This window comes from Globicephala melas, chromosome 8 (genome assembly GCF_963455315.2).
Source record: "Globicephala melas chromosome 8, mGloMel1.2, whole genome shotgun sequence".
Classification (NCBI taxonomy): domain Eukaryota; kingdom Metazoa; phylum Chordata; class Mammalia; order Artiodactyla; family Delphinidae; genus Globicephala; species Globicephala melas.
The window spans coordinates 70,043,700-70,058,190 of NC_083321.1; the positions used below are offsets into that span (position 1 = coordinate 70,043,700).

General features: G+C 40.0%; 1 protein-coding gene across 1 annotated transcript; it reads left to right on the forward strand.

Moving 5' to 3' along the window:
* Positions 1 to 11,536: 11,536 nt before the first annotated feature.
* Positions 11,537 to 13,939, forward strand: KDM4D (lysine demethylase 4D). The gene has a single exon (XM_060303933.1). The coding sequence runs from the start codon at positions 11,808 to 11,810 to the stop codon at positions 13,371 to 13,373; it is 1,566 nt and encodes a 521-aa protein (XP_060159916.1). The 5' UTR covers positions 11,537 to 11,807; the 3' UTR covers positions 13,374 to 13,939.
* The last annotated feature ends 552 nt before the right edge of the window (positions 13,940 to 14,491 follow it).

Here is a 14,491-nt window from a genome sequence, read left to right on the forward strand (position 1 = left end):
ACAGTATCCATGTAAGAGGAAAGAAAAATAGAGAAATCTCTGAGGTTAATATTCCCAGGCTCAATTTATTATATGTCACAATGAAGTCATTATGTGACATTTAAGTTGCTGATTTAAAGGCCAAGTCCTCATCTTTATCAGGATTTAATTTATGCTGTTCAACTGTATCAGGATTTAATCCATGCTGTGCAGGCCTGACACATCTCCTCTATATCCACACTCCTGGGTATTCCTAACTAGGGAGTCCACATAAATACTGGTATTCGAGATAAAAAAGGTCCAGGAAAAGGCACCTTTTAATCTTCTCTTTTCCACGAAGCTTCTCAAGAAAGGAATGTTGAAGCTTGTGGAGCAGAATCATGCAGGTATCTTAGAGAAAGAAGCGAACACATCTCATTGAAGGGATTTATGACTTTAGACAAGTGCCCATTAGAGGTGAAAGCAAGCTGTCAAGTAAAACAGTCTGGAGAGTTCCCACATCAACAGTTTGTTTTAAGCACCAAATAAACAGGCCAGACAAATAGTGTTGGTGGAGTGTAGAGGACAGTCGTTTTCTGAGACCTAGGGTTTGTAGAGAAGAATCCCTCAAGTAGGAGAGTCTTCTTGAAAGCAGGGATTGTAATTTAGTTAAGGGTAAGAGAACAAAAGTGAGGGAGGAGGCACATGGAGTCAGGGACAATGGCTAGATGGATTTGACTGAAGCTGGGAGCTTGTTTAAGGAACTATTGTGAGAGACATTTGGGGAAACAAGAAGAGATAAAGATGGTGGTTTAAACACAATCATTTATTTTGTTCCCTCCAAAACTACACTGGAATGACGATAACAGGATTTTTGTTTTAAGAAGTAATATACCAAGAAAATGGTAAAGGAGATAATATAGTAGCAAAACTTGAAAACAGATGGACAAGTAGAAACTGATTTGTCAAACCCAGGAAATTTGAATGCTAAATTGGCAGTGACGAAAGCCAAGAAGCAACACAATTCCTTAATTGTCTCTAAGAACTCAGAAGGCTTAGGATTTCATGGCACCGGGTACCTCTGGAAGTGGCAGTTAAAATGAGGCTAAGGAGGGCTTGTGGAAAGTCTGTCTTAGAAGAAGTGAGAACCTCAGATCCCCTCCCTCTGGGCAGCAGGGTAAACTGCTCTCTCACCCTGAACAGAAGACTAAGCTTCATTTTCTAGAGCAGGTGAAAAGGATGGTCTCTGGACTGGGAATTTCCAGGAATTGTTGAGAATGTGGTTGTTATAGGGAAAACCAATTGATTTAGTGAACTTCCCAAGCTGGATATTGGAAAATTCAGGACCCATTTTCCATGTGGTGGGGAAGCCAGGCCTGGCCCCTCAGGAGGAAGATTAGAAGATTCTTCACTGTTGAATATCACCAGTCATAGAGATACCAGCATCAGAGGTTCAGCCAGGAAACAGCCCAGCCAGATCACCATACAGGGAAGCATAATCTCCAAACTCATCCACACACCCTGAGCTTCTAAACAGTTCTTTATGCTGTACTCTTATATGTGCGCCTACTAGTAAGGATCACCAGACATTTGAGGAAAGCCTTAAACATGAAAGATAGAAACCAAACCAAACCAAACCAAACCAAAACAAAACAAAAGAAAAAAAATAAAAAGAAGTTTCAAAGAAACACACTATACAGGAGGGAAAAATACCTCCAAAAGCCATTGACATTTTAGTATTTTCTGAGAGATAAAATAAGTACATCTGTGAAACAAAAATAGGACAATGGTGAGGGCAGGGAAGGAAGATATGTACACTTGAAAAAGCTAAGGGGACAGAAATGAGCTGTTAAAAATTAAAAGTTTGATAGGAGAAATGAAAAAGGCAATAGAAGTAGGTTTATAAGATAAGGATGAGAGAAAATTTCAGAAGATAAAGCATAGTGATAAACAGATAGAAAATTAGAAGAAGAAAAGACACAAAAATTGGAGGTCCAGTCCATGAGGTCTGATATCAAAATACAGGAGTTAATGTACAGAGGGAAAAACTAGAGGAAGTTGTCAAAGAAGTAACTAAAAAGTTTTCATAAACTAAAGAACCAGACGGAAAAATTTAAGAGCACTAGGACAAAGAAAAGCTCCTATAAACTAATAGAGAGGAACACAACAAACTAGGACTAGGAATCATACTTACATCTCCCTTATTCCTCATACCATACTTGCAAAACTATAAAAAAAGTTAATAAAACAAACTCCAAAACCCCAGTTAGAATTAAAGATATAATTAAAATCCAAATTAAAAATACAATTAACATATAAAAAGGAAAAACCCCATAAGATAATATTTATCTGTCTCTGGATGAGCAAATAACTTTCTAACTTTCTAAACATAAAGGCCATGAAAGACATTACAAAGGAAAAGACCCACTCAACATTTTAATATATTAAACTGAAATATATGCTAAAATCATTTAAATTAAATATAAATTAAAGAAATGGCAAACTGGGAAAAAATATGAACAGATTAAACAAAGGGTGTAATATGTAAAATATTCACATGAGCAATTTGTAAAATGTTCATATACTGTGTAAAATATGCAAAATAGTCACATAATATATAAAATGTTCATGTAAGTAGATGAGAAAAAACACTTGAACTATATTAGAGAAAAATGGGCAAAGGATATGAACCAATACAAATGGTTAGCATTCATTGAAGAAAAAAAGTCAATCTTAGTTGTAATCTAAGAAATATAAATTAAAACTAGAGCTACATTTTTCAACAAAATTTTTCACAATAATTTAGTTTACAAATTATTAAAGATTGTTTTTCAGAGTAAAGTTAACGGTGAGGATGTAAAGTGATATGTTTCTGGAAAGTTTTGGCAATACATGTTAAGGATTTTAAATGTTTAGAACTTGCAATGCAGTAATACAATTTCTAGAAATCTAATCCAAGGAATTTCATTATTTAACTACTGTTATACCAAATATACTGATCTAGGTACTGAAAAATATAGGATATTTATAAGGGATTAGGAATACTTGTGGAAAAGTAAAAAACAAAATAACTGTCCAATAATAGGGGGAACGTTGAGTCACTTATCTCCATCAAATAGAATTTATTTAGCCATCAAATATTATGGTTATAATTACTTTCAATAAATGGTAAGTAGACTTTCTAACTTGAGAAGAAATTTATTAAACACAGCATTTAGATATTGGCTGTCAGCAGAAACAATGGCTAACGTCTGAGGCAGTCTGTCAACAATCCTCATTTGAAATAATAGCTTTGAAATATGCACGGAACATAAAAGATAAGAAGGCTTTCCTGCTGTCCTGAAATTGCTGAGCAATCTGTACAATAAGCAAACAGGACAATGGTCACAGTGAGAGGATTTATTAAACTGTCTTCATTTCTTACCTTCCCCAGTTTAAAACACACACACACACACACACACACACACCAGGAAAGCTTGGAGGAATTATTTTTGAAAGACTCCAACTTTCCAGAAATCCATCAAGTCTAATCATTCTGCTCAAAATACTTTTCTTCAATTGTCCGGTTTCCTTAGATGAAGAATTTCTGTGTTACTGGGGATACCATGAATAAGGGTAAAATGGAAGAGTAACTGAAACGAAAGGGTACTTATTCTCAACTAGTACCTGTGGCTCCAATTGAAAGAATCATGGAGGCGGTTTCACAGTAAAAGCAACCATCTGAGACCCATAGAGAAGACATTTGTCTGGAGCACTGAAGGATCACCATAATTGTAATCGGCAAATTCTGAGAAGTTTTGATTTGCGCAGAGTTACACTTACAAAATCAGAGTGTTTTAGTTGGATGCTCAATATCTGAAGACTAATGTGTATCTAGATTATTTATTTTATATAGATAGTAGGCCGGGCTCATTCCTCCTAGGATCCTTAGAAATGTAAAAAGGAAATAATTTAGTTTATAAAACAAATACAGGGGACTTCCCTGGCAGTCCAGTGGTTAGGACTCTCTGCTTCCACTGCAGGGGGATGGGTTTGGTCCCTGGTCAGGGAACTAAGATCCCACATGCCACGTGGCAAAGCCAACAAAAACAAATACTCAACTCAAGGCTTGTTTTAGTTTTCTATTAATAATTCAATAAGAAATGAAGGCTTGTGTGAACTTCATAATCAGCATTTTATGGTGTATTAGGGGAAAGACCCTTAGCACACTATTTAAATTTTTGACATTAATTTTCCTTCCAAATTATTTCACTCTTCTCTTTTCATTTCTTTGAGGAAGTGTTCATATAGAATGAAAAATTTCATTATATATTATATAGTTTTAAATAAAATCATTGTAGAAGAATTTTTAAGATTAAAAATTAGGGTGAGATGGGCAGATTATCACATGATACAGGTGACTGCTACTTGTAGATCCTCAGGGTCTAGCTTGAATGGTGACAGCTATAAGTAGGAGAGGAAGGCAAGCTGGATCCTTGGCTCCTTATATAAGGAAGGAGAGCACAGGAAACCTCCCTGGGGTATACAGATGTCCCTGGGGCCTCACAGTAGACTGTCCTGTGATCCCCTGACCTCACCGATTATATGACTAGGGAGAGGGAGATGTAATAACCAATGGTAACTGGGATACTGTATTCCCATACTTAGAAAAAAAGATTTCTAAAGGAGGAAGTGAATTTCAGGAGAAAGATGATCAATTTCTACTAAACAAGTTGATTTTCAGGGGCTCAGTGGCCAGTCAAGAAGGAAAAGCAAATCAGAAGCGCAGGAGAAAGTCAGTGCTATTCGAGAAAGCTATGGCACTAAATAATATCTATAAAGAGAGAGTGTGATACTAAAGAATGCCGTGAACATAAAAAGGAAATTTAAAGGGAGAAAAAAAAAGAGTTCAAAGAGAAATGAGAATTGAGCTTTGAAATAAGACTGTATTTGTATAGTAGAAAAAGAAGTGGAACCAAGGAGAAAGAAAAGAACCGGAGAAGACTATCAGTACCCTGGAGGTCAGAGACATTTTAGGAGGAAGGAATTGCGCCATGAATCAATGATGTAGAGAGATAAAGTGTAACCCATGGAGCAGAACTTGGGAGACAGTGTGATGATTTACAGAGATGAATTTCAGTGGAGAAGTGGGGTCAGAATCAGAAGCCAAGAGAGATGAGGAAATGTTTCTGTAAATGTAGATTATTTTTGTTTATGTTTTGACATGTTGGGTATTGAAATGAAGGTAAGAGAATGGATGCAGCTTAAATCAGGAAACAGACTGATGACTGATGATTTAACTCTTTACGGAGGTGATAGTGATCATTTAATTGACCATAGTTTTGGAATGCATGGGAGGTGTCAATTTAAGGAGTTTAAATGGCAAGATTAGCTCTGGAGAGGGGGAGTATCTTCTCTTCTCCTGAGATAGGAGAATAGGAAGAAAAATGGGGTGTAACCAAGAGGAGAGAGACTGCAGTGTGCGCCAAATGACTTTCGTTACTTATTTTTTTAATAAACATTTTTTGGAGTGTGCACTATATAAAGTACCAAGATCCCTTGGAAAATATGATGATGAAAAAGACCTAGACAATGCCCTCAAAGTAGTTTTATATGGAAGATAAGACAAGGGCATAAATAACTCTAGAGATTGAGAACACAACCTGTTAAGTTAAATATAAATTTTTTTACACCTCAGTTTCTTCCTCCATAAAATGGGAATAATGAGAGTACCACCTATGTTTCAAGCATCCCATTCTCTTTCTAGCTTACATTTCCCAGTGTTCTAATAGAAGTATTTGACCTAATGGAAACATTCAGCCCATGAATCAAACACTGTTTCATTCTCCATCATTGCCCTTATGTTCTCATTTCCTTTTTTACCCAAGATAAATTTACTGGCCCATCATTTTAATCACTCTCTTATCCCTCCATCCAATCCATCTAGACACTTGGTCCTCTCTCCTTGAGATACACATGGCTGGAAAACCCTAACCCTGATGAAACCTTACTATTTGCTTTCTTCCCATCTTTCGAGTCCCCTTGTCCATGGCGGAAAATTCCACAAAGTCATACAATATGAGTTCAGGAAACACATCCAGAGCAAGGCACACATAGGATCTGCATTTCTTCAGCATCTACGTGGGGAGGCATCCCATGTTGAGGAGGGTTTTGTTCTAGTGGAAGCCCCTTCCCCATTGCTCTTCCTTCATATAGGGCCTTGATGGCAGCCAATTTATTAGGAAAGGGACCTTCAAACTGCTTGGGGAATTAAGCTGCCTAGATATCATGCCAGCCATTTACAGGAGCTGTCTGGGAAAGCCAGCAGCCCCATACGTTAGGAGGCACCTGGACACTTTGGATCCTTTTGGATGCTATAGCCCTCCAGTCATGGAAGGAGTCTAGGCTAGCCTATTATTCAGGCATCTTAGGATGAACATCTAGGGTCATTTTTGAACAATGCTTCTCCTTCATAACAATCTATCCCCAAGAAGCTTGAGTGCTCATCAGGTGTTTCTAAAATAGGAAGAGAGACATCATTTGATTTCCACCCAATCTTTAGAGGCTAAGTTAACTGCATTTGTCACAGTCCCTGAGGGGTGAGCTAGATTGTCAACCACTTCCCCTCCCCACCATTTATTACCAATATATTCTATAGAGACCTCGAGATTGTTACTTTTATCCTTTGACATTAAAGTTGGAAAAGGAGAAGAGTGCATTGATCCTCCATTACCTACCATCTGCATATTCCATGGTGCATGAGGCTCCAGGGCAGAGGTACAAGGAGCTACTACGGCTCACTCAAAGGGCCCCTGCCATCAGTATTCGGGTCTGCAGCAAACATTAATTTGATGCACTCTTACAAAAGCTACCAGCAGGGGTCACAGAGAGCAAGCCCTTCCTTGGCTATTATTTTGTCCCTGATCCCAGACCCAAAGGATAAGCGTTTTATGTTAAAGCCAAATAGTGGTGACCTCTTTGGGGAGAGGGGTGGTAGAGGATCAGGCCCCAGCCCCAGCTTCCTCTTGTCTTGAATGGACCCCAGATAGCATATAGGGACCTCGGGCACCTCTTGCAGACCATAGGAGATGTGGGGAGTTTCTATTACTTGGAACAATGGCAGGCCAGCTGATCTTAGTCTTATTGGGGAGACTACAGGGTGAGAAAGGTTAAATGCCTTTGTTCTCTAAAGACAGTTGAGCTCTTCCTCACAGATTTCTTTAGCATGGTTTTCTTCTCTCCCTGGTTCCTGTGCTGACCAGATACTAGTGGTGTTTAATGCCCTGACCACTGTGGCAGCTTCTCCCATTCTGGCAGCTTTCCCAGGGAAACCCCTTTGTTCCTAAAAGGACCCTGAAATTTGTATTACCTTTAGATCCCATATATTTTCTTGTAAGAAATCTTAAAGGAAAAATTTCAGGCAAAATACCTGTGCTTTGTGGGCTGATAACATTAAAAATGAGGTCTTTTACTAGACAGCTGGGAGAGATGATTGCATTCAATTGTGCTGGAATAGGGAATGATGGAGTTAGGGTGGGGCTGATTTGAGTAGAATCTGGAAGAGTTACATGGGTACTGACCAACAGTTCAAGTTTCATTTGGAAATATTTTCTTGAGAGAGTACCTGTTATCCTGGAAGGAAAATTGTCTCTACTTTTATCCAAAGCAAGACGATCAGAGGAGACTTCACTGACAAGGTAATGTTTGCACTGAGGCTTGAGAGTTGCCTGGGTGCAAAGACCATCAGACAAGAATATACCAGCCTTTTTTGAGACACAGCCAGGAATGTGTTTGGAAGGAGAGAGCAAGGAGCAGGGTAGAAAGGGGTGAGGTCAAGAGGTGATAGTGGGCCAGATCACTTAGGGACTTTTAGGACATTCGAAGGATTCTAAGTGGGGTGGAACAGGTGTGCCTGAAGTTTGAGGACAGGGGAAACAAAGAGAATATTTGAACAGTGGAAATGAGGGGAGCTTAAGAGGATTAGGAAACAGTAGTAAGGGAACACTTGTAATTCGGTTAATGAGATAGTTTGCTTCGTTTTTTTTTTTTTTCCTTTGTTTATTTGTACACATATATTTTCTGTTCTAAAATTATAACTATTACATATGCTCCATACAGTTCAAGTTGAACTTGGCGTATACATAGTGAAATTTATTTTTGGCATTGTTTTCAATATGTTTTTTTTTTCACACACACGCACTGTATTTTATTTTTACAAGAGATAAATAAACTGACACCAAGCATTGTAAATGGATGACCACAAGAAAAGCAACAATGATTGCAATTACCAAACACGAAACACACTCATACTATGTCATAATAGCGACATTCAGTCCAGTAATCCTCCACTGTAACAGCTCCTTTACTTTGCAGTGAAAATTGACTTGTATATTTTTTGCCTCTGAGTTCTTGTGGGATTGTTTTTTTTAATTCAAGCAGAAAGTCATAAAAATTATAATCATCTTCCTAAGTTCACTCATTCCCATGTAATTATTTTTTTTCTTCTTGATGTTTTGTAAGGCACTTTTATGAATTCATCAGTTTGCCATTAGAGTTCTGAAAATGCTTATTCGTTCAGTTACACAGTATAGTTAGTTACCAGAAACCTGTACTTGTCAGAGTGTTTTCCATGAATTCCTTGAACATGAAACCCTTTTATAGGAACATTTTTGCAAAAGCATCAGAGTACACGCAGTACTCTCTCTAAATGATAAAAGAGTTAAAAATGACCATGGTTAAAGATTTGATGAAAGTTCATAATAATGCAATTGACAAGGAAATTTAGTTATTTCTGAGATATACATTTTAAAGTAATAACTAGAATTATGACTTATAACATTATACCAGAACATATAAGATTTTTAGAAATTTCATGTAATGTCTGAAACATTTATATTAACGTATTTCCATACAAATAACCCAAAAAAGTTTATTATTAGTTTTTTATTTGTTGTTGTTTGTTTGTTTATACTGCAGGTTCCTATTAGTCATCAATTTTATACACATCAGTGTATATATGTCAATTCCAATCACCCAATTCAGCACAAGCACACCACCATCCTCACCCCACCAGTTTTCCCCACTTGGTGTCCATACGTTTGTCCTCTACATCTGTTTCTCAACTTCTGCCCTGCAAACCTGTTCATCTTTACCATTTTTCTAGGTTCCACATACATGCGTTAATATACGATATTTGTTTTTCTCTTTCAACTAACTTCATTCTGTATGACAGTCTCTAGATCCATCCACGTCTCAACAAATGACTCAATTTCGTTCCTTTTTATGGCTGAGTAATATTCCATTGTAAATGTGTACCACTACTTCCTTATCCATTCATCTGTCAATGGGCATTTAGGTTGCTTCCATGACCTGCTTATTGTAAACAGTGTTGCCATAAATATTGGGGTGCATGGGTCTTTTAGAATTATGGTTTTCTCTGGGCATATGCTCACTCGTGGGATTGCTGGATCATATAGTAATTCTATTTTTAGTTTTTTAAGGAACCTCCATACTGTTCTCCATAGTGGCTCTATCAAATTACACTCCCACCAAAAGTGCAAGAGGGTACCCTTTTCTCCACACCCTCTCCAGCATTTGTTGTTTCTAGATTTTCTGATGATGTCCATTCTAACTGGTGTGAGGTGATACCTCATTGTAGTTTTGATTTGCGTTTCTCTAATAATCAGTGATGTTGAGCAGCTTTTCATGTTGATGCATCTCTTTTTTCTACCTTTAATGAGAATGTTACTTCTGTTTCACTGTTAAGAATGATCCTTGGTAATTTTTACCTTGAAATTCTTTATATTACAAAACAAGTTTCTCTTGATGCTTTGCAAATAAGAATTATAAAATCATGAATGCATTTTGCATTTCATCAAATGCTTTTTTGATACCTATAAGATGATGGTATTTTTCATTTACTTTGTTAATATTCTGAATTATGTCATTAAATTTTCCAATGTTGAATCATGCTTCCATTCTATTTGGTCATGATGTATTATAATTTTATTATATTGCTGTATTTCGTTGGATAACATTCCATTTTATGCTTTCATGTGTGCTTATAAACAAAGATGGCCTGTAGCTTTATATTTTATTGTCCTATTTTTCATTTTGCTATCAGAGATGAGAATATCTTCATCTGAGTAGCTTTCCAACTTTTTCCATACTCTGAGACAATTTGCACAATAAGAGTTAACTGTTTCTTGAAACTTTTCTAGATTCACATATAAAATGATGTGTCTCCTGGACTTTCAGGGGTCATACTTTGAACCAGCTTCTTATACTGGGGTATTATTCAAGCTTTCTTGTGTTTCTTGGATCCATTTTGGATATGTTTCCTCTCCAGAAAATTATTCTTTTCTCTTATCTTTTGAAAATCTTGCTGTCAAGTTTCTCCTAAGATTCTCTTTTGAGATTTAAAAAATTCTTTTGTGCACTATTTCATTCCTAGTGGATTATTTTCCCCTTCTTTCTTAGGCTCAGTTATACCCATGGTTTACTGCTATCATTAATTTCTTCCAAGAATAATTTTGGTCATCAGTGTTTGGTGTTGTATGTGTTTTCTTTCATTAACTTTGTCTTTATTCTTTGTTATTGTTTTACTCCTACCTCTTCTTTCTCTTCTTCTATTTTGTAGCTTCTTCAATTGAATGTTTAGTTCATATATTTTCAATCACCCTTCCTTTTCCTTTTGGTATGATGAAAGATATCTGTCTCCTTTAATGCTTTTAACCCTAAACTATATTTCAAAATTTATTTAAATAATTTAAATAAATTAAAAAAATTATTTCACAGAAATTTGTAAAAATCATCATAACTTGATGATTTATGACAGTGAGCCATTCTGATGGCTGTGTAACCAACACCTGCCTTCAGGATAGAATATTCACATTATTCTAGAGACTTCCTCACACCCCCCACTCACAACCTGTCTCTCTCACAAAAGTAACCACTACTCTGACTTCTAACATAGATTACGTTGCCTCCTTTTTCTCTTTATATAAATGGAAGCAAAGAATAGGTATTCTTTTGGGTCTGGATAATTTTGCTCAGTATTCTGTTTATAGAATTATTCTTATATTTTCATGTAGTTCTTGTTTATCTTCATTGCTGTATTGTATTCCATTGTATGAATACACTATAGTGTACTTAACCATTCTAATGTTGACTGGCATTTGAGTTGTTTCCAGTGTTTGGCTACTGAAATAATGTTGTTCTGAACATTCTTGGACTTGACTTTCATTGCACAGACACACACATATCCTAGGCATGAATCAAAGCACGTGGGTAAGTTCAGTTTTAGTGGATTCTGTCTAAATAGTTTTTCAAAGTGAATGTAATGATTTCCATTCTCCTTACCAGAGTACAAGAATTTCCACTGTTCACAACAACATTTATTGTATTGTCAATCTTATGAAATTTTAGCCTTTCTTTGAATATGCAATTATATTCCATGGTGGTGTTTTGTTTGTAGTTCCCTAGTAACTATTTCCAAACATTAGTTTGAAACCTGTCTCTATTGTATTTTTTCTTAGGTTTTGTTTTCAATACTGACCTGAAGACACGACATTTGGGATACCCACCCAGGGCTGGGTGATTCACTAGACCTCAAGAGGCCAGAGCCAAGTGTCGACCAAGGACATCACAGACTTGCAGGCTCAGCCAGCATCAGTCCTGAGCAAGGCTTCTGCCCAGCGTGGAGTCCCCTGCAGAATCAGCAAGCCTAAGAAATATTATCAACTCATTGCATTAAAGTCTACTGGGGGTTCCTGCTGATATACTCCAACACATTTTTGAAAAAGTAGTGTTTTCCAGCATCCTCACCTATCCAGAACATAAGTAAAAACTTGGGAGTTTCTTGCTTATTAATGAAAGCTATGAAGTCTAAGTCCAACTGGGCCCAGAACCCAAGTTGTAGCATAATGGTATTTCATCCAACCAAAGAAGAGTTTAATGATTTCGATACATACATTGCTTATATGGAATCCCAAGGTGCACACCGAGCAGGCCTGGCCAAGGTAATTCCACCCAAGGACTGGAAAGCCAGAGAGACCTATGATGATATCGATGACATCTTAATAGCCGCTCCCCTCCAGCAGGTGATTTCTGGGCAAACAGGAGTGTTTACTCAATACCACAAAAATAAGAAGGCCATGACCGTGGGTGAGTACCGCCACTTAGCAAAGACTGAAAAATATGGGACTCCACCACACTTGGATTTTAAAGACCTGGAGCGAAAATACTGGAAAACACGCCCCTATGGTTCACCAGTATATGGGGCTGACGTCAGTGGCTCCTTATTCGATGAAAACACGAAGCAGTGGAACCTTGGACACCTGGGAACCATTCAGGACCTGCTGGAACAGGAGTGCGGAGTGGTCATCGAAGGCGTCAACACCCCCTACCTTTACTTTGGCATGTGGAAGACCGCCTTTGCCTGGCACACGGAGGACATGGACCTTTACAGCATCAACTACCTGCACTTTGGGGAGCCCAAGACTTGGTACGCGGTGCCCCCGGAGCACGGCCGGCGCCTGGAACTCCTGGCCAGGGAGCTTTTCCCGGGCAGCTCGCGGGACTGTGAGGCCTTCCTGCGGCACAAGGTGGCTCTCATCTCGCCCACGGTCCTCAAGGACAACGGCATCCCCTTCGGTCGGGTCACTCAGGAGGCTGGAGAGTTCATGGTGACGTTTCCCTATGGCTACCACTCTGGCTTCAACCACGGCTTCAACTGCGCCGAAGCCATCAATTTCGCCTCCCCGCGCTGGATCGATTATGGCAAAGTGGCGTCGCAGTGCAGCTGCGGGGAAGGCCGTGTCGCCTTCTCCATGGACGTCTTCGTGCGCATCCTGCAACCGGAGCGCTACGAGCTGTGGAAACGCGGGCAGGACCAGACCGTGGTGGACCACACGCAGCCCACGGAGCCCAGCAGCCAGGGCCTGGACGCCTGGAGGGAGGTCCCCGCGCCCTGGGGAGCCGCTCTGGGCCTGAGGCACCACCGGCCACGCCGCGCTCGGCGCCCCCATAGGCCTGTAGCCGCGGACGGTGAGACCCGCCACCGAGTGCCTGTGAGTGCTGTGTCCCGGCGCTCCTCGCCGGCCCGGGGTTCTTGCTCGGCCGCCCAGTTCGAGGCTGAGGCCACCTGCACCTCCGGGGAGCCCGGCCCGACTCAGCCGCCGACCCCAGGTCCGTCTGCCCCGGATCGCCACCCAGCTGGAAGATGTGGCCCTCATCGTCGTCCTTGGAAACAGGGGACTCAGGAGCCAACTGCTCCCCCCAGGGCTAAGAGGAGGCTTTCCTTGGACATTGCTCAGGACCCAGAGGCTCAGCCCCTGCCTGTGGATGCACCGTCGCCGGACAACGCTGATCCGCTGAGCCCAGGGCTCCAGCATCCCGCCAAGGCTTCTGGGTGTGGTTGTGGCCCTGTCCCCTAAGCCCAGGGGATGCCTTTCTACCCCACTGCTCTTGCGTGGGGATCCTTTGAGACTGGTCGCATTGACATTTCAGAGCTTTGGCTATTTGAACGTCACTAGTCTTGCATGAGAGTCCCTCCTGTGCTGCCGCTGGACCTGCTGGGTCCGTGGTGCTTACCAAATTCGCCAAAGTTTGTTCTTCCTTCCAGACCCTGGAATCTTTGGACACTGCTAACTCCTGTGTCACAAACTGAGGATTCATGCACTGGACACTCTAGTGTCTCTGGAAACTAGGTCCTGCTGAGGTCGCCAGAGCCCAATCTACCTCAGACTCCCATCCCGTGGGCCAGCTCTGGATGCTGCTCAACTTCTAAAGAATCCTGGGCTTTGATTAGCCTCCAGTCTCCCTCCTTTTCCTCTTCCCCCTTCCCTTCCCGCTTTTCTTGCCAAACTAGGCCCTTGTGACCAGTTAGGTCAGTAGAGACTCAGATAATAATTGATAATCTTTCTGAGTCTTCGATGTATTTAAAATGTGTTCTCTGCCAGTATGGTAACCAGAATGATAAAATCTGACTTTACCAAATATATTAAAGGTAACTGGAATATTAAAATCTGACTTTATTTTGTGTTGTTCATTCAGTCAACTGAGAGTTGGTCGCTTTTCTTGCACTTTTCTTAATAATTATATCAACACATTTCAAGCAAAACTTATTTTTCTGAGGTTGTTGCCTTGTGTGATGTTGGTGAGTGAGTTTGGGGTTGATTGTTGGGTTCCAGCTGGCTGGCTGTGTTGGGGGATTTGGTTTGCAGCCCTACCTGAAGGGAGACTTGGAGGAAATCACCTGGCACTTGGCTGATCCAGGTTGCTAGGAGAGATGAGCAAACACAGGGCAAAAAGTGCCAGCATGTGAAAATCTTCTCTCCAAGTCTCCACTGCCTTCTCAATGCTCTACGTACATTTCACATGGTTAAGTCATTGATACATCCCAATAAACAAATCCACAAATAAATGAACAAGACAATTTCAAGTGGGCATATGTTCTGTGGAAAGATTAAAGGGGGTGGGGTGATAGTGCAGAATGGGCGGTGTGGTTCCGGTGGTCAGGGGATACTTCATAAAGCAGGAGACCTTTCTGAGT